We start from the raw sequence: 24,977 nt of genomic DNA on the forward strand, positions 1-24,977 counted from the left end.
TGAAGTTTCAAACATTTTCACATGTGCTATAGGAATTCTCCAACATTTAGTGGGGATTCTATTCTATAGCAAAATTAAGATCAAAAAAGAAAAAAAGAAAAGAACCCAAAATGGTCTAAAAATAGCAAAAGGCAAGAAATAGAAAATTCATGAAAAGCCACACGCCCAGCCCAAGAAGGCCCACGCTTGGCCTTAACAGAAGAGAAGATACCCAACAAACAGGCCAATACCAAATCAGATAAAAAAGCGCAGGAATTATTAAAGTAGGCGCGCTCTCACCTAATTGTTGTTCACTAAGATCAGGATATTCATCGGACCAAGAAAACGCACGACAATAAATACTCCATATAACGTGTAGTCCTCCTCCTCTTCCTTCTTCACTTCCACCTTCTCACTCTTTCAAAATCTTCCACGTCATTTCGAATTAAATCAAAACCCTAAAACTAACTGGATCGATCCGATTAGCTGAAAGCTTGGATCAGTATATCGCTATGGGTACTGCAGCACGATCTTACTCTTCTTCTTTTTTTTGGTTTTTTTTTTCTGATCGCTGCTTTTTTGTTTTGTTTTTGGGCTTTTGTTTTGGATTTTGATGTTTTGGGTTGATTTGCAGCGACGGCGAATCCATTTCAGAAGATACTGACGGCGCTTGAGAAGCCAGATGGTGGTGAATTCGGAAAATACTACAGCTTACCAGCTCTCAATGATCCTAGAATTGGTTTGTATTTTTTGTTCCTCTAATTGGTTTTCTTGTATTTTCTGTTTGGTTTTCGAGAAACATTGGGAAATGAGTAGAAATTTTGAGTCTTTGTGATTTGTGTTGTGCAAAGTAGTTGTTTTGGATTATTGCAATGAAACGGAGTGTTCTTTTGTGTGATATACTTTAAAGTGTGAAACTTTGTGATGAAATATTGACCGTGTATTGGTGTTTGTGTTGCAGACAAGCTGCCATTCTCTATCAAGATCCTTCTTGAATCAGCAATCCGTAACTGTGACGAGTTTCAGGTTAAGAGCAAGGATGTTGAGAAAATTATTGATTGGGAGAACACATCTCCCAAGCAGGTTGAGATCCCATTCAAACCTGCTAGAGTTCTTCTTCAGGTAAATACGTTGTGGATAGTCAGTGTTGGAACTTGCCATTATCACAACGTTGGTGAAATGTGGATTGTCACTGTGTTTGTTCATCTGGTTCACAGGATTTTACTGGGGTGCCTGCTGTTGTTGATCTGGCTTGCATGAGAGATGCCATGAACAATCTAAAGGGAGATTCTAACAAGATTAACCCGTTGGTGAGCTACATATATATGTGTGCGCTATTGTCTCACATTGGCATTTCTTGTTTTCTATAACGTGACAGTCATCGGGTTTCATTACACACATGCCATTTGCTTTTGTTCTCTTAATTATTTCAAAGAGTATCAACATTAGTTTCTCGTGAATGTAGGTCCCAGTAGATCTTGTCATTGATCACTCAGTTCAGGTAGATGTGGCAAGATCAGTAAACGCAGTGCAGGCAAATATGGAACTCGAGTTCCAGAGAAACAAAGAACGGTTTGGTTTTCTGAAATGGGGATCAAATGCATTCCATAACATGCTTGTGGTTCCTCCTGGATCAGGGATTGTTCACCAGGTAATTCAATTAGTATGGAAATAAAAAATTGTAATCTCTGATGTATAACGCCTATTTTCATTCCAGAATGCCAACCTGAGACATACAAATTGAATTTCTGATTTACAGGTTAATTTGGAATACCTTGGTCGAGTCGTGTTCAACACAGATGGCTTGCTTTATCCTGATAGTGTGGTTGGGACCGATTCTCACACAACAATGATTGATGGATTAGGTGTTGCTGGCTGGGGAGTGGGTGGGATCGAAGCAGAAGCCACAATGCTTGGCCAGGTAAAGGAGTTTATTTCCATGGAGAGGCCTGCTTTTTGATAAATAACTTGATATCTTCTTTTCATTACTGAGCCTTGTGTTATATTTCAACTTGGGTTTTATTGCAATGCACTTCCTTCTGCAGTTTCTTATCCGGAAATATTCATTTACTCTTTTAATTTTTTTTTAATACAGCCCATGAGCATGGTCCTGCCTGGTGTGGTTGGGTTTAAATTACTAGGAAAACTGAGAGATGGTGTGACAGCTACTGACTTGGTCCTGACAGTTACTCAAATGCTGAGGAAGCATGGAGTTGTCGGCAAGTTTGTGGAGTTCTATGGTAAACCCATATATGTAGTCTTAGTATCTAGTGATATTAGGTTTTTGATGATAGAGGCTCCAGCTGCTGTCTGGTTTGCTTACTCATCTCACATTAGATGTTGGCCTTTACTTTCTTATGCAGGAGAAGGCATGAGTGAATTGTCACTAGCAGACCGTGCCACAATTGCCAACATGTCTCCCGAGTATGGTGCAACTATGGGCTTCTTTCCTGTGGATCGTGTCACGTTGCAATATCTGAAACTAACAGGCAGAAGTGATGACAAGGTAAGTGCTTGGTTAAACATTTTCATTATCCTGTCCGTTTGTTTATATGCTGAGATAAAAATTACCATGCAGGTTGCTCTGATAGAATCCTATTTACGGGCTAATAGGATGTTTGTCGACTACAATGAGGTACAATATGCGCACCCATGACCTTGAATACCATTCTATTGAACAACTTCTGCAATATGGTTTCTGAATGAATATTTTTCCTCAACTCAGCCCCAGGTTGAGAGAGTGTACTCCTCTTATCTGGAGCTAAATCTTAATGAAGTGGAACCATGCATATCAGGTCCAAAGAGGTACAATTTATTGTTAAATCAAGCTATTATGCACACACTTAATACCAATTTTTAATTTCGATCTTTTTTTTATGTGCCACTGAGAAGCATATGTCTTGTAGGCCACATGATCGTGTTACTTTGAAAGAAATGAAAGTGGATTGGCATGCATGCCTTGACAATAGAGTTGGATTTAAGGTGAGAAGTTCCAGCATTTACACAAATTTTCATATAGTACGGCATGGAAACTGTGGGGCCATTTGAATATTCCAGAATTTGATTCTGTGAATATGGAAATTTCTATTTGTTCTGTGTCCATGGTTAGAAAACTTTTTCCTCAAAAGCTTATCCTAAGGATGGGATGGTAACACATGGACGTTTAAGATTTTGATTAAGAAGAGAAAATGCAAGGATCATAACTCGTTTTTGGTCGATGACCATAGAAAACTGTCAGTGTCTTAGGGCCCATTTGATAACCGTTTCAATTTTAGTTTTCATTTTTTGTGCTAGATTATAGAGGGAAAAGAGGGAGAATGGAAGTGAGAGTGAGAGTGAAGATGGGATTGAGAAGGAACATGAGAGTGGAGGATGGGAGGGATGAGTAACAAAAGTGAAAACAAAACTAAAAACTGAAATCTATTTGAAATTGTTTTCACTTTTGTGACTCCTGCTTCTCATCCTCCCCTCTCATCCTCTCTCTCAATCTCATCCTCACTCCCACTCTCACCCTCATTTTCCTCTATACTCTAGCACAAAAAATGAAAAATGAAAACTAAAACTGAAATGGTTATCAAACAGGCCCTTAGTTTTCCATTTTACTAATTTGATGACTGAGACTATTGCTCATAGTAGTTTTAATGATATTATCATCATGGGTAATTGTGCATCAACCCTCTCTCTTTTTCTTATGTTTCTTGCATGGTATTGCAGGGTTTTGCTGTGCCGAAGGAATCTCAAAATAAAGTTGTAGAGTTCACATTTCACGGAACCCCAGCGCAGCTAAGGCATGGGGATGTAGTTATAGCAGCTATCACCAGTTGCACAAACACCTCAAATCCTAGTGTAATGCTTGGAGCTGCTTTGGTTGCAAAGAAAGCTTGTGAATTAGGATTGGAGGTTGGATGTCTCTACTTGTAGCTCATTTCTCATAATGGTATAATCATTCATAGGATGAAAAAGAGAAAGTGAGAAAAGAAATATATTATACTAGAGCCACTAGAAAATTGCTGCCTCCATGTTTTTTGGTCTACTGAATACTTTTGGAGTTGAATAATGAAGGTTTGGAAGCTTATCTTATTTCAGCATTATATAATGTAGGGCATTATAGTGAGTCTTTTTAATTAATTCTACGTGCAATGTGTCTTTTATTAGGTCAAGCCATGGATTAAGACGAGTCTTGCTCCGGGTTCTGGGGTTGTAACCAAATACTTACAAAAGAGGTACTTTTAAGAATCTCTGTACCACATCTTCTGAAAGTTATACTACTTTTGTAAGGTATTCATCATAAGTCATGTATTGTCCTGCAGTGGGTTGCAGCAGTATTTGAATCAGTTAGGGTTTCATATTGTTGGGTATGGATGCACCACATGCATTGGGAATTCAGGAGATATTGATGACGCTGTGGCATCAGCTATTACAGAAAATGGTAAACTTTCTATAAATTTTCTACAGTAGTGCTACTCTATGGAGTCTCGCAAGGTGACTAAGTAGTTGATTTTCTCCTCATTTACAGATATTGTAGCTGCGGCTGTGTTGTCTGGAAATAGGAATTTTGAGGGTCGTGTGCATCCGTTAACAAGGGCCAATTATCTTGCATCTCCTCCCCTTGTTGTTGCCTATGCTCTTGCTGGAACGGTACGGAGCTCATAAGTTCTTGCACAGCTGCTTGTTACTCTCTGTATCATGTTATGTTATATGCTTCTTTTCTGCTATTCATATGCATATGCCCTTTTTTGTTGTGCTCAAATAATTTTGTGCCTGTCACATTTGTCTTTTTGGTGCAATACCTCATTCGTTAGCTGTGCTGCAGGTAGATATTGATTTCGAAACAGAACCAATTGGGTTGGGAAAAGATGGTAAGAAGATATTTTTCAGGGACATTTGGCCATCTAATGAAGAAGTAGCAGAGGTAAATTGCTCTACTGCTTTACTGGGAATTTCTTTTTACTTTTCTGATAACTTTGGAATGAATTCACTAGTAGAGCTACTATAGAAATTGAGGGATTGGAAATTCTTGTTGGTCTAATTATTCTGTCTTCAGGTTGTGCAATCAAATGTGCTTCCTCATATGTTCATGGCTACATACGAAGCAATCACCAAAGGAAATCCAATGTGGAATCAGTTATCTGTACCAGATGGCACTCTTTATGCCTGGGACCCAAAATCAACTTATATACATGAGCCACCTTATTTCAAAGATATGACCATGTCTCCTCCGGGCGCTCATGGAGTGAAGAATGCTTACTGCTTGCTCAACTTTGGAGATAGTATCACAACTGACCACATCTCACCTGCTGGTAGCATCCACAAAGACAGTCCAGCAGCCAAATACCTTCTGGAACGTGGTGTTGATAGAAGGGACTTCAACTCTTATGGAAGTCGCCGTGGTAATGATGAGATTATGGCAAGAGGCACCTTTGCAAATATTCGGCTAGTCAATAAATTTTTGAAAGGAGAAGTTGGTCCCAAAACAATCCATATTCCCACTGGAGAGAAACTGTCCGTGTTTGATGCTGCCATGGTAATGCCCACTAATCTTAACTTTTACATAAGGTTATCCAAAAATGGTTTAAATTCCTTGGGAAGATTTTCTGTATTCAATGTTTTAAAGTTGATGCCTTCAAGCCCCACCTGAATCTACAATTTTTGCTCTTTGACTTTTATTAACAGAGGTACAAAAGTGAAGGGCATGCTACGATTATTTTGGCTGGTGCTGAATACGGGAGTGGAAGTTCTCGTGATTGGGCTGCTAAGGGTCCAATGCTACTGGTATGCCCTCTGGCTTTTAATTCAAATATATGTTTGCCATCTCTGACTTATTTAATGAAGTCTACTTTAAATCATAATTATTTTCAGGGTGTGAAGGCGGTCATAGCAAAGAGCTTTGAGCGCATTCACCGCAGTAATCTTGTGGGCATGGGCATCATTCCACTATGTTTTAAGACTGGGGAAGACGCAGACACCCTTGGGTTAACCGGTGAGGAACGTTACACCATCGATCTTCCAAGCAGTGTTGGCGAAATTAAACCCGGACAGGATGTTACAGTGGTGACAGATAATGGCAAATCCTTCGTATGTACACTACGATTCGATACAGAGGTAATGGACTGCATCATGCTCTGCTTCTTTCGTATCTTTATTAGCCTTGTCAAGTTCAGGTTGCTTCAAAATTCTGTTGTATTTTCTTCGTTGCAGGTCGAGCTGGCATATTTTGATCATGGAGGCATTTTGCAATATGTCATCAGGAATCTGATCAAAAGCTAGATCAACCAGAAAAGGCTATTTGGCATGCAGGTGTAGTTCAACATTGTACCAATTTTTCCTCAAGTTCTAATAATCTACATGGTTCGGCAACAAAACGTTGTTTCAATCCCAGAGCTGACCCCAACTACATTATAAATAATGGAATATTGGTGGGAGTATTCTATTCTTGTATCAGAATGTTCAGGCGTTTTAGTGTTTGTATTATTCGTGATGAATTTTTTTTTATACTGTCGTGTCATTGATGGTTTTATAAATTTTCCATTTTTAACTTTTTAACTTTTGGGTTATAAGGTGTGGAGGGCAATCAATGCGACCTTGTTTTCAGCTTGCTAGAGCAAGTTATACATTTCAGCGTTTTAACTTGTGTTAACGCATAACATGACAATTGATAACTTAATTTTCAAAAGGTGGAAGGTCAACCAGAGTCGCGTTATCAGAGTGATGCTCGTGTGTACGTAAGTGGTTGTCAGACATTTATGCAAAATAGGCCTTGCCTCTAATTGACAGCATGTGAAATTGATGCTTCACTAAGCTCCCAACTGGCACCTACACATGCGGGCGATTGTCGCTTACACAACTTTAAACTATCCACAAGATTGTAGCAAGTCCATCGATTGTGTGATTTGAAATTCCACGAATTTGAATCATCCTTGGCTCGGGGTTTGGGGTGAACCTTACATGGGTTGATTCCATACAAGAATACATGAATTGATGAGATATAAGAAACATACAATTGGAACGTGCAATTTTTTGGTTTCCCGTGAATGAACTAGCTCATCTCTTTTTACTGTTTCTTTTCAACAATTCAATGTTCTAAACCTTCTGAGAGTTGGAATTCCCATTAAAAATAAAGAAGATTGATGTTTTATTTCATCAGGGGTTGTGATAACAAGAATATATAGCTAAGAAACAAAAATTGATTTAGTAGAAGAGCAGCTGTAGTACATCAAAACCTAAGGGGCATGCAGGCGCCGGTGTATTAGGTTACAAATGAGACCTGAAGCACAAGTACTGAAGCGCTGGCTTGAGATGTTGACAAGTACTACAACATAAGAACTCATATAGCCTGCCAGAGGTAATCGTGAAGAAAACAATATTATATAATTGCAACGTAGAAATAGCATGACAGCATAACCTGAACCAAGCAATCCATAATGTGGAAGCTTCACAGAATGCAGCGACCATATAAACTGTTAGTTATCTATTTTGGGTATAGATAGTTACCTTTGGTGTAATAGTTTAAATTTTGTACTCATTGACACGCACCCATTTAGTAGATGACCATTTATTTCCCTTAATCACAGGGCATCCGCCTGAAATAAACAGGAGAGAAATTTGACTCATTATTAATAAAGGTATTACAAGTCAGCATGTTTGTGAATGAACTAATAAAAGTTCGAAATCTGATGCACAAAAAAAATCATTGAAATCTATGTTTTAAATTAGGATTAAATTCATAAAGGAAGCACACATAAACACGTCATTTTCCATGATGGATATTTTGGAATCATAGAAGCCTGAAATTGATGCTTCACAAAGCCAATAATTAATTATGAGTAAGCTACTAACCATGCAAACTTGAAGGATCTAGCGACGCATCAGGCCTCATGCTCCAGAAAAGCAACGCATCCCCCATCTTGGGTTTAACAGAAAGTCCCTTTTTCCCACATTCAGATAGCTCATCCCACCAAGGCACAGAACTAATATTCCCTTTGGCAGCAGGGAACACAGTCTCACCCCCTTCTTCAACATCTGAGCTGCACCACATGGGAGGAGAAAACATTGCCGAAGAATATTAGTGGGTCTATGTAGTGCACCAGAAGCAAGGGTATTTAGGCAGACACACTATGAAACTTACAGGTACATGAGAACCGTGGCTATACGTTGACCTCCATTCCTAGTGTTGAACTCATCTTGAAAGTAGTCATAGTGAGGCTCATACTTCTGTCCAACTTCATAGTGGAGAACTTGAAGTCCCTCCCCGTGTTCTGTATTTCGTGTAAAAAAACAGCTCGTGAATTGTATGGAACATGCATAGCTACATTATTAATAGATGAACATCATAGCTTTAGGTAAACATTGTAGTCCACATGAAGGCAGTACCTTCAACTCTGAAGGCAGAAAAATCAGTAAAAGGCACAAAAAATACATATATAAGAGGGCATGAGCTCAACAGCATACCTACAGGTAAAAAGGTGAAATTAGCAATTCTCTTCTCAATGTTCCTGATAATTTTATCGCGCCCTCTTTGCAAAAATGTTCCAGAGCTTGTGCGGACCCTGCATACAAGATATACAACAATTGCACCGCGCATGAGGGGATAAAGCAAGGGAATGAAAAGAAAGACAACAGATTTTCCCATCTACATCTTTTAACTGAAATGACACAAGAGAATGAAGTGAGAAACCAAGACCTGCTATCTTTGCTCTTTCCAGTTTCACTATCAACTACTGTTGACTTGTGCATACTAGGTTTGGCAAGATCGATTAGATATTCACATTCCTCCTTGGTCTGCGAAAATTAGCCAACTGGGTTCAGCTTTTGGTGAATTTAGATTGCATCAAATCCAGTTATATATGAAGCCTTAATTTCACCCAAAAGCATATGCAATTACGTTAATTCCACACTAAATACTACCCAAGAGATATTGGCACAATTATCAGAAACTCCAACACACAATAGATGCTCATTTAGATTTTTTACGAAAATACAAGCTACTAATTCAGAAACGTCATAAATTCTTCATGAGTGAGAGAGTTAAAGCGAGCTCACCAAGAAATTGTGATAGACAAATGCTCTCGGCTCCCATGAGATGACTTCGACCCACTGCTCCCCTGCCCCTTCTTCTTCATTTCTATTAAAGTCAAAACAATTACCAAATTACCAACCAGAATTGAAACCCAAAAAGAAAAACAACTCAAACCGACCCATCACGCACCTGTCGGCGCTCTTCCGTACAATCGAGCTGAGATCGTTTGCCTTGGCCGAGTTGCCAGAGGAGCCGCTCGGGACCGAGAGTATTCCAAGGGCGAGAAGAATGAGGATCACGAAAGTGAACATGACGAGCAAAGTGAGGACCAGCGTGGAGGAAGAAGACGATGTTTTGCGAGTCTGAAGGCGCGCGTGCCTTGGCTTAACCGCCATTGATCTGTGAGAGATTGAACTTGAAACCTAGAGATTAAGATCGAGGATTGGATTTGGAAACTGGAACAGCAAGATCTGAAGGTCTGCGATGAGAGATTTAATTATATTAGAGCATCTTACGTCTACCCTCTACAACCTCTACGCGCTTTTGTTTTCAAAGTCTCAAATTAAAATCCCAGTACTGTATCTGCTTATAAATCGTATTTAATTCCTTTTTGTCTTTTTATTTTTTTTATTTTTATGTTTCTTCTATCTTTTTATATATGCAATTATTCTCAAGAAAAGGAAAATTATTAATTACAACTTCCCCTTCGTCAAAATAACAATTATCCATGGCTTAGTCCTCCAAATAACAATTAGGTGTTCCCTTGTCAAAATAGTACTCTACTCTTGACATGTTACGTTTTTCTTTGTCAGATAACCGGACACGTTCGACTTATTTTAATACATTAATTCTTATTAAAATGCATAAATGTGCGGTTTAAATTAACAATATGATTAGACCTGCTTGAGGTCTTTTGAAATAAAATTTAGAGCTGCGTTGATCCATTCGACCAATTGCTACAAATGCTACGGTTGATTCAGATTTTGAGGTTAATAATTAGAGATCCAAAGTTTGATGACTCAAAATGTTTGGGGTTTACAATTACAAATTCTATACATATTTCAGTGAAGTTAGGAAGGGTACTTGAGGTCTGTTTGCTACAGTCAAGATTAGGCCAGACTGATAATGATATTCTTGTTAATTGGGATTGGCTGCTCTCAATCCAACATTTGAATTTGGACCTTCCAGCATGTATTTTGAGCAGAAAAGACCGGACAAAATTTTCAGAATATTCAGAAAGACAGCAACCTATTATGCTGAACAGAAACAGAAAAATATACATGACCTGCAGATTGCACTGCACTCACAAACCAAACAAACAAAAGGACTCTTTTCTTTACACTACATCCCAATTAAATTCTGTGGTTTTGTTTAGAAATACACCACATGATGAAACCAATGCTTGCAAAGGCTGCAAACCTTTACTTATTCCAAAGAGACATACAATTCATGAACCATTTTCAGTCCAATCAATTGAAGCCGCTGCTGATCAGCTGTTCTAAAACACACCAAGAGAGGTAGGGTAGAGAGGGGTTGGCTTATAGGCAAAACAATTGGGAACATATGCGGAGGTGCGCCTTTTCGGAGGCTCCATGGACTCTATGGCTGGCTGGTTCAAGTATGCATACTTGCTCTTTGTCCACCTGCAAACATGTTTGTTTAAAATCTCTGTTAAGAGTACTTTTAGAATTTTCAAGCAGGCTTGTTTAGTGAACTTGCTTAAGCTATTTGATTGATTGAGACAAATTAACTCACCAGTCCTTAATCCCAACACGAACTTCGTCGTTCTTTCCATCCTTGTTGCTGTCATTAGTGGCTGCAGCAGAGCTATCCTTACCATTGGCTTTGTCGTCGTCGTTGTCCAAGGACTCCTCAAAACGTCTGTAATCTTCCTCCTATACACCATACACCTTCAACAAGTTAAGCAAATGTAAGAAATTCAACTACTTCTTTCAGCCTACCCTCCTAACAATTCATTTTGAAGTCTTTTCTTTTGCCAATAGATTCTGCATAATTGCAAAAACTAGGCTGCAATGAAGATTTGATCATCTCTCTTAAAATTTTAGCCAAGGCCCCTTTGAATGCACGGCTTTTTAACTTGTGTCATGAAAAATCTTACCGAGAGCTTGAGGGCTCTAATACGTGCTGCAGCCTTGATAGCAGCGAGGAGGTGCTCCTCTTCCTCAATGCGCTTCTGAAACCAGAACCTGGCAATTTCTCGCTTTGTCACACTCTCCGGCGCAGCCTTCTTAGCCCAGAACCTTGGAAGTGGTGGTGGTGGTGGAGGCGGTGACGCCGGTGCCTCCTCTATTTGCTTCATCTTCATGCTTATCCCTTTGCCTACTTGAATTCGCAACGGTGCCTGCTCTGTTTGTGAAAGATTGCAATATGGTGGAAGGAATAACTAATGATTGGAAGTCTTGGATATCGATTTTCATGACCAACACTCCATAGCTACTGCTCCAACCTAACTTTCAAACATGACTGATAGCTTCGTTTTCCAGTCACAACGCCCATTTCTTTTCTCTAATCAGCCATTTTACAAGGGGGGGATTGAATTTTAAATTTATATCAGTTAGCTAGAGCCTGACGGTGTTCCCCGTGAAGAAGAATCACAAAATACAAAGAAAAATTGACTGGTTGTTGCAGATCGAAACTTCGAGTAAGATTGAGAATTTAGATTGCAGTAACTCCCCACCTAAATATTTTGGCAGAATGTTCTTAATTCCAGGCATCCAAAAAAATTGACCAACCCCAAAAAAAGTCCACCGACAAATGTGCTTTTAGTTGCTAATCATCTTTTTAATTTCATAAATGGATTCCTGTTCTTCGACCATTAAGAAAATAGGCTGCTGCCTGCCCAAAACGAAGAGTCCACAGCTTTAGCCTCAAATTGAAACAAGAAGAGAAACAGGGGATTTTTTTTTCCTAATTTCCCAGAAAATGCACCTGGATTTTTCTGTTTTTAATGCAATAATTTTTGTGGGAACCCAGAATTATATCAAAATTTTCAGACTTCAGATTAATTACAAATTTAAGACGATCTTCTTCAACCACAAGACAAAGTATATAGAATCAACAGAATCAAAAACACAAAAGACCCTTCACAGTATGTTAAAGAAAAACAACTTCAAACATTACAGAAACAATTCTCAGAATTCCAACTAAGTCCCAGACGATGAAACACGAAGGGCCTTGGTCTTGAATCTATATCTAGCAGCTCTGGGAATGACCTGGCTGGGCCCCATGTGGAGCTGACCTGGACTGTCAGTCATGGGGGTGCCATCATCGTAGATATGCCCGACAAGCCGCCCGCAGCCGTTGCACTTGATCTTGGTCCTGGTCCTCTGGATGCCCCAGTAGTTTCTGGTTTCGAAAAAGGGCCTGATCTTGTCCTCCTTCTCGAACCTGAACTTGGTGCCGTCGACCCACGAAAACGACAGCGTTCCCTTGTTGCCGGCCTCGAAGAAGAAGTCCGGTGGGTAGAGATAGGAGGCGCTCAGGTTCAGGTTTGCCCCGCACTCCGTGCAGGTGTAGATCGAATCGGAAGCCATTGTTGAGTTGAATTTGGGTTTGGAGAAGAAGACGTTTCGCATTTTGGCGTTTGGTTTTTGAGGTGACGGGGAGAGAGGTGAGGAGAATTTTCCAAACCGCGTTTGGCTACGTGGCGTGGAAAATCAGGTGGACCCCATCACAGATGAGATGGGTGATCCAATGGGAAAATACAACCCGACCCATCTATTGCGAGCAAATAAGTACAGCCAATAGTTGACCTAAAAAAATAAAATAATAAGTACAGACAATTTTCTAATATTTGATTGGCCATTTGGAACTTTGGGGCATAATTAGGTCTCGTGTGTTGGTCATGATGAAATACCAAGATTGTCCTTATATATTCTCAATTTTAAGTGTTCGTTTGACATTGTTTATTTGGGGTAATAAAATATTTTAAAAAAAATTTGAGAAGCCCAATGAAGTGCTTTTATTTTCTGATTATGCATTAATCAATTTTGAAGAGGCGCTGTGTTTAATGATTATGCTACAATCATTTTTTGATTATGCGTAAAATCAATACCAACAACACTTTTAACAAAAATTTTACCAAACGCCAAACTGTTTTATCTCACAACAAATCTGACAGCAATTATTGTCACAACGCAATAATGCCAAACTGACCCTAAATTATTTTAGAAAATGAGTTAAAAAGCAAAAACTATAAATAAGAGTAAAATGTGTTGTAAACTAGAGGGGGATATGATAGTAATAAATAATGTGAAAGCATAATTGTATTTATGACATATTTATTAATTTGTAATTGAATTAGGAGGAATTTAATTAAGGAGGAGTTGATTGAGGAGAATTATATTATGGATTCTTATTGAAGTTGTTTACTAAACCATATAGATTGAGGAGAGTTAGATTATGGATTCCTATTGAAGTTGTTTACTAAACCATATGGATTGAGGGGAGTTAGATTTTGAATTCCTATTGAAGTGGTTTGCTAAATCATATGGAATTGAGGTAGGAGTGGTGCTAATTACTAAAATGTCATCGTTGTTAGGTTAAGGTAGATGACAAATTTAGAATTTTTAAAATCATATGAGGATATATAATGGGTAAAAAATATGAATTCTTAATGGGTTAGTTCTCCATGAATTATAATATCATCTCTCACTCAATAATTGAATTTCTCCAAAATCAGGAATTCAATTCCTAATTTTGTGTGGGCCCCACTTACTTTAAAATTTCTTAATATGAAGTAAACGCATGAATCCTCCATAAGTGAAATTCAATTCATGACGAGAATTCAAATTCTTGATTAGTAAACACACCATTAGAGAAAATTGTATTTACTCTCTCAATGCTAAAATGAGTAGAATTTGCTCATCTCTAACATTAATCAACGTATTTATTCCTATTATTAATCATGTCAACTACACAGACCAAATTAATCTTCAATTTACACACAATTTAATGCATTTGTTATAGCATACATCCAAAGTCTTTCCCTTTTTCGATAACGAAGAAAGTCTTTCCTTTTTGGTAACCCTCCGCTTGGATAAATGAATTGAAAAGTACATAGAATTCTAAAATAGGGGAATTTAGATTTCCATCATTTCAATTTATGGCAATTGAAGATTTCAATGTTTAGATTTATGTATGCTGAATTTTGTAAATGACACTATGAAAATTGTGAAATAATGCATATTTTGGTGGAAATTAAATTCGGGAATTTGATGCCCTAATTTTCACGGTTTTTTCTGCGCGTCATTTAATAAATTTCATGGTTAAGTTGTTAACTTCTCCTATTAAATTATGAGTTATTTTCCCTCATTCAAATGGAGGGTAAGTGATGTTTCTTCACTTTTTATCATTGATTGCAAAGACTTAAAATTTCCGTACAGTGTGTGTGAGTTTAATATACTATTACCCCTCTTAATAAGAAATGTCCTAAACAAACATGTTTGGCACTTGTTTTCAATAGGGTCTAAAAGCATAAATAATTAGAAGCCATTTACGATAATATTTAGCATAAAAACAAAAAAATGTTTATGTGTTATACAAATATGTTTTTGTACTTTCTATATTATAGAAATACTTTTTCAGAAATCAATTGAATTTTTATCAAACAAAATTTGTTGTGCTTTGTAACATAAGCATACTCAAACGGGCTCTTAATTGTGAGGATTTATATTTCTTATTCATCATATAAAGAAACAAAAAAATTGTGCTACCATCTCATCTCATGGCAAACTTGAGTTGAGCATGCTATACACAAAAGAAGAAAAAAGAAATATTTGAGTTGACATTGGGCCTATATTGTATGGGCTCATGTTATTCATGTTCCCTTATGTTATAAAGATCTTGTTTTATTATGCGCCTAGCCCACCCCAATTAGGGGTGGGCACGGTTCAGGTTGGACTGATTTTTACCTCAAATTAGAACCAATTTGATACTATTTATATGGTTCGGTTCAGTTCAGTTTTAATTTTAAAAAATTCAAAAACTGTTCGATCTGGGTTGAACCTATTCCGATTTGGTTTTGGTCCAGTTCGATTTCGAACTGGATTATAAAAATTATTTTTTAATACAATTCTCAACTGAAATATTATTATTTTTACTTGAAAAATAACAAATTATTCAATTTCATATAAAAATAAATATTAAATTAGAAAAAGAGATATTTTGAAATTGAACTTGGATAAATATTAGTTTTTTCTTTTGTTAAATTAAAAATATAGCATTAAATATAAATATATATTAAAATTATATATTTTTTAATTTGTGTTTAGTTCGGCCCAGTTTAGTTTTTGAAGATATGAAATCGGATCCAAAACCTGTCCAAATTAGTCCGGTTTGATTTTTGACTGGTTGTTGACTTTTTGGTTAACTGGGTTTTTTTCGATTTGAATTAGTGTGGTTCGACTTGAATTTTTGGTTCGCCGATTTGAGTGCCTACCCCTAATCTCAACACAGAAGAAATGTAAATATTGTCGTATGTGGATATTATTGACATTTCACCTATCATTACAGATAAGTTCGATTTGCTCTGCCGCCACTCATATGGAGGAGGCAAGGCAACCATGGTTAAAATTAGAGGGTAATTTCGTCTTTCAAAAATATTATTATTATCATTTTTTTTAATTTTCAATAAGTCGGTAGTCCCTAGGTTCACCTATTTCGCCTATAAATATACGCTTAGTGCTCCGTTTTCTTTTGTTTTGTTGGAGACTCTCTCGAAGAGTTCCAGAGAAGGTCGAGCAAAATCGATCTCTCGCAGTCACCATAAACAGAATTCAAATTAAACCGAAAAATAGAAAGAGAAAACAAAACATAAAGAAAACCCAAAATATAAAGAGAAACAGTTCGTTATTTCCACTGAATTTCACTCACTCACACCTTGTCTGAAAAACCCTAGGTTTTTTTCTTCTTTCCATAATCGATCGAAGATCGCCATGGATATACGCTTCCCATTCTCGCCGGCGGAGGTTGCCAAAGTCCGCTGTGTTCAGTTCGGCATTCTGAGCCCGGACGAAATAGTAATTTCCGTTTCCTCTCTATTCTTCGTTTTATCTTTCTATTTTCGTCTGTTTGTTTGCTGAGAAAGGAAATCAATGGGAAAAGGAATGGAAATCCTGTAACTGCTTATGCTTCTGCTTTCTTTTGCGAGTTTTCAAATTCGAAAGCTCTTTTACTGAGCTTGTTCAATTGAGTAGTGATTGGATGAAGTGTTAGGGTTTGATGAATATTGTATTTAGCTTTCAAATTCGAAAGCTCTTTACTAAGTTTGTTAGATTGAGTAGTGATTGGATGAAGTGTTAGGGTTTGATGAATCGGAGAATGCTGAAGCCTTTTATGTGTTTTGTTTGCAGAGGCAAATGTCTGTAGTGCAGATTGAGCACAGCGAGACCATGTTGGGAGGCAAACCCAAGACGGCAGGTTTAAGTGATCCTCGGCTTGGTACAATTGACAGAAAAATGAAGTGCGAAACATGTACTGCCAACATGGCTGAGTGCCCGGGCCATTTTGGGCACCTTGAGCTTGCCAAACCAATGTTTCACATTGGTTTCATGAAGACCGTGTTGTCCATAATGCGATGTGTTTGCTTCAATTGCTCAAAAATTCTTGTCGATGAGGTACTTAGAAGCCTTAAATTATCTCTGCAAACTAGTCTTCGGCTTTGTTTAATTGACTTTCAAGAACAACCTTATTTATGTTGGCAAACATTAAATTGGTAAGCATGTTACTCTTTGAGATAGATTGAAAGGTCATTTGGAAGTACTTGGCTGTTGTATTCCCTGTTTGTAAACTTGATGGTTATTTTGGTGGCTTGAACGAATACAATGCATATCTTTCTATCCTCAGTGGTGTATGGGATTTTCTAATGCATCAAAGGAGTCTGTCATCAACAAAGTGGTTTGTTGGAAGAAATAGAGAGGAAAAAGATTAATTAGGATGAAGTTTAACAGCGGACACTTCTTATGATTAGGAAAAATAGGAGTGAGGAATTAGTTTCTTCTTTTATGTGCACATATTGTAGGAGTGTTTCCTAGGCACAAACCTTTAATCGTGGGTGTTTCATTTTTGTCGTGAAATGAGCTATTACCGTAAAGTTTCCTTTATATGGGATATGTTATTTTTGGAGACAACGATTTTGACAAGGCTTGCTTTCCGTAAAATTTAATTCTTAATGATCAACTGTTTCTCTTACCTATTTGCTGATGTTTCATTGTGTTGGCTGTGTTTGCCTCAAGGATTCTGAGAAGGTTTTTGTTTCAAAAAAAATCTTAAAGCTCAAGTCTAGACAATTGTTAATCGTAACAAGTTTTATGCGACTTTGTTTTGCAGGATGATCACAAGTTTAAGCAGGCTTTGAGAATTAAGAGCCCAAAAAATAGGCTAAAAAAGATTTTGGATGCATGCAAAAACAAAACCAAATGTGATGGTGGTGATGAAATTGATGTCCAAGGCCAGGAATCTGAAGAACCTGTAAAGAAAAGTCGCGGCGGCTGTGGTGCTCAGCAGCCCAAGCTCTCTATAGAGGGTATGAAAATGAATGCAGAATACAAAGCCCAACGGAAGAAAAGTGATGACCAGGAACAGCTTCCTGAACCTGTGGAAAGGAAACAGACACTTACTGCAGAAAGGGTTGGCATACTTCATTTAGACAGATTCTTCCTTCTATCACACTTGCATGATGCTAACATATTGTTGAATTTGTTTTAGGTTCTTAGTGTCTTAAAAAGGATAAGTGATGAGGACTCCCAGTTATTGGGATTGAACCCTAAATACGCTCGTCCTGATTGGATGATTTTACAAGTTCTGCCTATTCCTCCACAACCTGTGAGACCCTCTGTGATGATGGACACCTCATCCAGGAGTGAGGTAAGCTTCTTTTGTGCAGTTTTTCTCTGTTTAGAGACCAGTAGCAAGCTGACAATTTTAGTGGCTGAAGAGATAATCCAGGCATTTGTTGTTGGTGATCACTGACTTCATATGTTTTCTGTGTCCAGGATGATTTAACACATCAGTTAGCCATGATTATTCGTCACAATGAGAATCTGAGGAGGCAGGAAAGAAATGGGTCACCTGCTCATATAATTTCAGAGTTTGCACAACTGTTGCAATTCCACATAGCCACGTATTTTGACAATGAGTTGCCTGGACTACCGAGGGTATGTGTACATGGGAACATATTTCTTCATAGTATCTATATGCCTTTATGTTGTCTTTATTTGTATGTATATACATATAAACTTCTGTTAACTGGTAAGATATTTTTTTCATGCATATGCTGAACCTTTTCTTTACTGAACAGGCTACTCAGAGATCAGGGAGGCCTATTAAATCAATATGTAGTAGGCTTAAGGCAAAAGAAGGCAGAATAAGGGGAAATTTAATGGGGAAGCGAGTTGATTTCTCGGCACGAACGGTGATTACTCCTGATCCAAACATAAACATTGATCAATTAGGAGTACCATGGAGTATTGCTTTGAATCTCACGTACCCAGAGACTGTGACTCCATATAATATTGAAAGGTAAACTTTATTTGTTTATTTTCTCATCTTTGTGCTTTTCTACCTTTTCTTTTCTTTTCTTCTTCAGTTCATTCTATTTTCTATTAATGGAATATTCTTCAATTTAACAAAAAAAAAAAAAACAGGTTGAAGGAGCTTGTTGAGAATGGGCCCCATCCTCCACCTGGTAAAACTGGTGCGAAGTATATAATACGAGATGATGGGCAAAGGCTTGATCTTCGTTACTTGAAGAAAAGCAGTGATCATCATTTGGAGCTTGGATATAAGGCATCGCTCTTTTATTCTGATAAGTTTTGATCTGGGTCTTTCCTATTTAAGAATCACTTCTGAACTTCTACTATTGTGGTCGCAGGTGGAGCGCCATTTGAATGATGGAGACTTTGTCCTCTTCAATCGTCAACCTAGTCTCCATAAAATGTCTATTATGGGGCACAGAATCAAGATCATGCCGTACTCAACTTTTCGCTTGAATTTGTCTGTGACCTCTCCTTACAATGCCGACTTTGACGGGGACGAGATGAACATGCATGTTCCTCAGTCTTTTGAAACTAGGGCAGAAGTACTGGAGCTCATGATGGTGCCCAAGTGCATAGTGTCTCCTCAGTCAAATCGGCCCGTGATGGGAATTGTGCAGGATACCCTTTTAGGGTGCCGTAAGATTACCAAGAGGGATACCTTCATAGAGAAGGTAACTGTGACCTGATCATTGTCGCCTCCTCCTGAAAATTGTGTTTTTCATTAGCTACATAGTCTTATATTGAGTGATTCTTTTCAGGATGTTTTTATGAATATTTTGATGTGGTGGGAGGATTTTGATGGAAAAGTTCCTGCTCCTGCAATTTTGAAGCCACGGCCATTGTGGACTGGCAAGCAAGTCTTCAATCTTATAATACCAAAACAGATAAATCTCCAAAGGACTTCTGCATGGCACTCGGAAGCAGAAAGTGGCAACATTACCCCCGGAGATACTTTTGTTAGAATAGAGAAGGGGGAGCTACTTGCTGGAACACTTTGCAAGAAGGCACTTGGGACATCTACAGGAAGTCTGATACATGTCATATGGTATGCAATTTTACTCTGTTTAGTTCAGAAATGGATTCATTTGTGTGTTAATTATTTTCTTAAAAGAATGTAGCAGCTCTTTTATGCACAGAACAGACCAGACCAGAATCTTGATTGCTTTGATGTGTATGTCATGTTATGTTGGTGTAAGCCCAATATACTCTACCCAAAAGCTTGGAACTTTTCATTCTTTTGTTGGATTTGTGAAGTGTACTCCCCCTAGTATATGATATGACATAATGGATCCAAATTGGAAATATCTTAATTTTAGGCCCAAAAAAAAATAAGGTTCTACTTCCATCTGAGTATCAAGCATATAATTTGACCACCTTGACAAAAAATAAAATTCAACAGGAAGAGAAGTTTAATGGATTGAATTTTCTTGTTGTGCAGGGAAGAAGTTGGCCCGGATGCAGCTCGCAAGTTCCTGGGTCATACCCAATGGCTTGTTAACTATTGGCTACTACAAAATGCTTTTAGCATTGGAATTGGAGATACAATTGCTGATGCTGCAACAATGGAGAAAATTAATGAAACAATTTCAAAGGCGAAAAATGAGGTGAAAGATCTTATAAGTAAAGCCCAATCCAAGCAGCTGGAGGCTGAACCTGGACGAACCATGATGGACTCATTCGAAAACAAAGTGAACCAGGTTTGTTTTTTTTTTTTTTTTTTTGTTTTTTTTTTTTTGTGTACACGCAATTTATTCTGGTTTAGTTGCCTACTGTTAAGTGATAATATATTTGGTTTGGTTAGGTTTTGAATAGGGCTCGTGATGATGCTGGAAGTAGTGCTCAAAAGAGTTTATCGGAGAGCAACAATCTTAAAGCCATGGTTACAGCAGGGTCCAAAGGGAGTTTTATCAACATATCCCAGATGACTGCTTGTGTGGGGCAGCAGAACGTTGAGGGTAAGCGTATCCCTTACGGGTTCATAGACCGGACTTTGCCCCACTTCACTAAAGATGATTATGGACCAGAAAGTCGTGGATTTGTAGAAAATTCCTACCTGCGTGGGTTAACTCCACAGGAGTTCTTTTTTCATGCTATGGGTGGGAGGGAAGGTCTTATAGATACTGCGGTCAAGACATCTGAGACTGGGTACATTCAAAGGAGACTGGTGAAGGCTATGGAGGATATTATGGTCAAATATGATGGCACTGTCAGAAATTCGTTGGGGGATGTTATACAGTTTCTTTACGGGGAAGATGGGATGGATGCTGTTTGGATAGAATCACAAAAGCTGGATTCTTTAAAGATGAAAAAATCAGAATTTGATAAGACTTTTTCGTATGAGCTTGATGATGAAAATTGGAATCCAGACTACATGTTGCATGAACATGTTGAGGATCTCAAAACTATTAGAGAGTTTCGCAATGTGTTTGATGCAGAGGTTCAGAAACTTGAAACAGACAGATTACAACTTGGAACAGAGATAGCAGTAACAGGTGATAATTCTTGGCCATTGCCTGTTAACCTGAAGAGGCTCATTTGGAATGCACAAAAAACCTTTAAGATTGACTTCCGAAGGACTTCCGATATGCACCCAATGGAAATCGTGGAAGCTATTGATAAGCTCCAGGAGAGGCTGAAGGTTGTTCCTGGTGATGACTTGTTGAGTGTTGAAGCTCAAAAGAATGCTACACTGTTTTTCAGTATTTTACTTCGCAGCACTTTCGCTAGCAAACGGGTGTTGGATGAGTACAGGCTTACTCGTGAAGCATTTGAGTGGGTTATTGGGGAGATAGAGTCACGCTTCCTGCAATCACTTGTAGCACCTGGCGAAATGATTGGTTGCGTTGCTGCACAATCTATTGGTGAGCCCGCCACTCAGATGACACTGAATACTTTCCACTATGCTGGTGTGAGTGCAAAGAATGTTACCCTAGGTGTTCCCAGGTTGAGGGAAATTATTAATGTGGCTAAGAGAATCAAAACGCCATCTCTGTCTGTCTACTTAAAGCCTGAAGCTAATAAAACAAAGGAGAGGGCAAAAAATGTCCAGTGTGCTTTGGAATACACCACTCTCCGAAGTGTAACTCAAGCTACAGAAGTGTGGTACGATCCAGACCCCATGAGCACAATAATTGAAGAGGATGTTGATTTTGTCAACTCTTACTATGAAATGCCAGATGAAGAGGTTAACCCTGATAAAATTTCTCCTTGGTTGCTTCGCATTGAGTTGAATCGCGAAATGATGGTGGATAAGAAGTTGAGCATGGCTGACATTGCTGAGAAGATCAATCTTGAATTTGATGATGATTTAACTTGTATATTCAATGATGACAATGCGGAAAAGTTGATCCTTCGAATCCGTATCATGAATGCTGAAGCTCCAAAAGGGGAATTGGTTGATGAATCCGCTGAAGATGATGTATTTTTGAAGAAGATTGAGAGTAACATGCTGACAGAAATGGCTCTTCGAGGTATCCCAGATATTAACAAAGTGTTCATTAAACATGGTAAAGTTAACAAGTTTGATCCGAATGAAGGATTTAAAGCAGAGCAAGAGTGGATGCTGGATACAGAAGGTGTTAATCTCTTAGCTGTCCTGTGTCATGATGATGTTGATGCCAGGAGGACGACGAGTAATCACTTGATTGAAATTCTTGAAATTCTTGGAATTGAGGCAGTTCGTCGGTCACTGTTGGATGAGTTGCGTGTTGTTATATCTTTCGATGGGTCTTATGTGAATTATCGGCATCTGGCTATCCTTTGTGATACCATGACCTATCGTGGGCACTTGATGGCCATTACTCGTCATGGCATCAATCGAAATGACACCGGTCCCATGATGAGGTGCTCATTTGAAGAAACTGTCGATATTCTTCTTGATGCTGCAGTGTTTGCAGAAACAGATTATTTGAGAGGTGTAACTGAAAACATAATGTTAGGCCAGCTTGCACCTATTGGTACAGGAGACTGTGCCCTGTATCTCAATGACGAGATGTTGAAGAATGCAATTGAACTCCAGCTACCTAGTTATATGGATGGTCTTGATTTCGGTATGACACCATCTCGTTCTCCAGTGTCGGGAACTCCATATCATGAGGGCATGATGTCTCCAAATTATTTGCTGAGCCCAAACCTTCGTCTGTCACCCATTTCAGATGCCCAGTTTTCTCCCTATGTTGGAGGAATGGCATTCTCTCCTACTTCATCTCCGGGCTACAGCCCATCATCCCCTGGCTACAGTCCGTCCTCCCCTGGATACAGTCCCACGTCCCCTGGTTATAGTCCCACCTCGCCCGGGTACAGCCCCACTTCTCCTGGGTACAGTCCCACCTCTCCAACCTATAGTCCTAGTTCTCCAGGTTATAGTCCAACCAGTCCGGCCTATTCTCCTACAAGTCCATCATACTCACCCACCTCACCCAGCTATAGCCCCACTTCTCCAAGTTACAGCCCCACATCTCCAAGTTACAGCCCTACATCTCCAAGTTACAGTCCAACTTCACCAAGTTACAGTCCAACATCACCTGCTTACAGCCCGACATCACCTGCTTACAGCCCGACTTCACCTGCATATAGTCCCACATCACCTTCCTACAGCCCTACATCGCCTTCCTATAGCCCTACATCACCTTCCTACAGCCCAACGTCGCCCTCCTACAGCCCCACATCTCCATCCTACAGCCCAACCTCACCGGCCTACAGCCCAACTTCTCCTGGTTACAGCCCAACTTCTCCTAGTTATAGTCCAACTTCTCCCAGCTATAGCCCTACATCTCCAAGTTACAATCCTCAGTCAGCCAAATACAGTCCATCATCGGCATACTCTCCAAGCAGTCCAAGATTATCACCATCTAGTCCATATAGTCCTACGTCTCCAAATTACAGGTGAGCTGTCTATCGAACTGCACTTATGGCATCAGAGTTGCTGAGTGTGGTTGACTGATCAGTGCTTATGAGTGGGATTATTACTCTCACATGATTTATAAGCCTCTTCAGTTCCTTGCTCATTGACTTGCCGCTTATAATTATTAAAGAAATCTCATGTCTACTTGTGTTCTTTTTTCTTTTCTTTTTTTGCAGCCCAACCTCACCATCGTATTCACCTACGTCTCCATCTTACTCTCCTTCAAGCCCCACGTACAGTCCTGGAAGGTAAGCTTCCTTTGTTTGGTCACCTCTGACCACACTTCCTATATTTGCCTTTCTAATTTAGTATTTTTGGAGTCTACTTGCTATTTGTGTGTGTATTAATTTGTTGAAAAATGCCTATTTTTTTCTTTCTAATTTTGTTATTGTTCAGCCCATTTACCTCTGGAGTGAGCCCAGATTATAGTCCAAGTTCTCCACAATACAGGTAAACTGGGAAACAATATTCTCGCTAGATATTTCTTGTTTTGATCTTCATTGTGCTGTGCCGAAATGTTTATCTGTTTTCCTCGTTGCTTTTGTTTCCATGCAGTCCAAGTGCTGGGTACTCACCTAGTCAACCTGGGTACTCGCCGTCATCTACTAGCCAGTACACGCCTCAAACGAGCGAGAAGGACACTAAGGATGACAGAAGCACTCGTTAATGCATTTTACATTTAGAAGTTTGAGATGATGTAGAGGTATATTTTTCTTCAAGCTTTTATTCTTGTCGGTGCCTGTTAAATTGAGTGGGAATTTCTCTTTGTGCTCCAGGTTGATTACTGCTTATAACGCAATTCGTTCAGAAAATGCTTTTTTAACATAATTTTTTTTGTGGTTATTAGGATTTTTTGTTTCTATGTCATCAGTTCTGTGCATCCTTATTTTATTTATAAATGCCACTCATGTTTTATCTATCTGAATCTACAGCAGCTCACGTGCAGCTATCAGAGAACCTGGACTTGTAATGTGGATAGGTTGATGGAAGTGGTGAGTCACATTAAAGTTGGACCATCAACTGCAGGATGTAAGCTGGTTTCGCAGCGCATCCATGCCTAAGTTGCTCCCCGTATATAGCCCGAGACTAGATTTTACGTGTTTTACTACTAGCGGTCGATTTTACATTGAAAAAAGACCCACTCCTGGTCATGTATCTCAACTTTGGACCACCTTTTTGGTTTCGGTTCCAAAAAACTTTGCAACTGTACTGTTTCATATTGCACATCTAATTTGTTCAGGTGCACTGCGTGTATAATCAAAATAGTTTGGCTCTCGATTTTATTGCAATTGTAATTTTGACATTCTAGCAGGACATTTTCCTCTCTTGATTAGCAAGTTTGGTTTTGAAATTCGAACAAAAAGTTTATAATTTGTTAAATTTGTTGTCACACGTTGCTATCCTTCTCTATCCACGGCTCTTCTTTTAAAATTCGTCGACCCCTTTGGATGTAACCTTCCAACACAAACTTGAACGATGAGGAATTAACAAAACGTTTGACATTCGAGAATGGCATGCCAAG

General features: G+C 38.7%; 5 protein-coding genes across 6 annotated transcripts; 2 read left to right on the forward strand and 3 right to left on the reverse strand.

The window, feature by feature from the left end:
- Positions 242-6,590, forward strand: LOC18770920 (aconitate hydratase 1). Its single transcript, XM_007203178.2, has 20 exons — positions 242-495; positions 614-718; positions 941-1,101; positions 1,197-1,289; positions 1,445-1,630; positions 1,739-1,900; positions 2,075-2,219; positions 2,343-2,485; positions 2,558-2,614; positions 2,705-2,784; positions 2,886-2,961; positions 3,694-3,879; positions 4,135-4,202; positions 4,290-4,408; positions 4,496-4,617; positions 4,793-4,891; positions 5,024-5,503; positions 5,653-5,751; positions 5,839-6,081; positions 6,178-6,590. The coding sequence occupies exons 1-20, from the start codon at positions 492-494 to the stop codon at positions 6,244-6,246; spliced, it is 2,697 nt and encodes an 898-aa protein (XP_007203240.1). The 5' UTR covers positions 242-491; the 3' UTR covers positions 6,247-6,590.
- Positions 7,001-9,797, reverse strand: LOC18770273 (probable prolyl 4-hydroxylase 10). The gene is made up of 8 exons (XM_007202339.2): positions 9,185-9,797; positions 9,019-9,100; positions 8,660-8,757; positions 8,428-8,525; positions 8,105-8,234; positions 7,816-8,003; positions 7,471-7,559; positions 7,001-7,312 (listed from the first exon to the last, which is right to left on the reverse strand). The coding sequence occupies exons 1-7, from the start codon at positions 9,388-9,390 to the stop codon at positions 7,486-7,488; spliced, it is 876 nt and encodes a 291-aa protein (XP_007202401.1). The 5' UTR covers positions 9,391-9,797; the 3' UTR covers positions 7,001-7,312; positions 7,471-7,485.
- LOC18769468 lies at positions 10,190-11,509 on the reverse strand. Its single transcript, XM_007202623.2, has 3 exons — positions 11,115-11,509; positions 10,751-10,890; positions 10,190-10,638 (listed from the first exon to the last, which is right to left on the reverse strand). The coding sequence occupies exons 1-3, from the start codon at positions 11,319-11,321 to the stop codon at positions 10,494-10,496; spliced, it is 492 nt and encodes a 163-aa protein (XP_007202685.1). The 5' UTR covers positions 11,322-11,509; the 3' UTR covers positions 10,190-10,493.
- LOC18769729 (uncharacterized protein At4g08330, chloroplastic) lies at positions 11,992-12,630 on the reverse strand. Its single transcript, XM_007202671.2, has one exon. It carries the CDS (start codon positions 12,589-12,591, stop codon positions 12,160-12,162), a length of 432 nt encoding a protein of 143 aa, XP_007202733.1. The 5' UTR covers positions 12,592-12,630; the 3' UTR covers positions 11,992-12,159.
- On the forward strand, positions 15,712-24,847 carry LOC18769771 (DNA-directed RNA polymerase II subunit 1). Of its 2 annotated transcripts, none has more exons than XM_007202996.2 (15): positions 15,712-16,035; positions 16,369-16,632; positions 17,345-17,644; positions 17,723-17,881; positions 18,010-18,171; positions 18,315-18,535; positions 18,661-18,802; positions 18,888-19,223; positions 19,311-19,597; positions 19,991-20,249; positions 20,354-23,436; positions 23,632-23,703; positions 23,852-23,905; positions 24,011-24,158; positions 24,388-24,847. In XM_007202996.2, exons 1-14 carry the CDS (start codon positions 15,952-15,954, stop codon positions 24,120-24,122), a joined length of 5,535 nt encoding a protein of 1,844 aa, XP_007203058.1. In that variant the 5' UTR covers positions 15,712-15,951; the 3' UTR covers positions 24,123-24,158; positions 24,388-24,847. The 2 variants fall into 2 exon arrangements, with proteins under 2 accessions (XP_007203058.1, XP_020423833.1); XM_020568244.1 differs by having other exon boundaries at positions 24,391-24,847.

Source organism: Prunus persica, chromosome G7, assembly GCF_000346465.2.
Source record: "Prunus persica cultivar Lovell chromosome G7, Prunus_persica_NCBIv2, whole genome shotgun sequence".
In the NCBI taxonomy this organism is placed as follows: Eukaryota; Viridiplantae; Streptophyta; class Magnoliopsida; order Rosales; family Rosaceae; genus Prunus; species Prunus persica.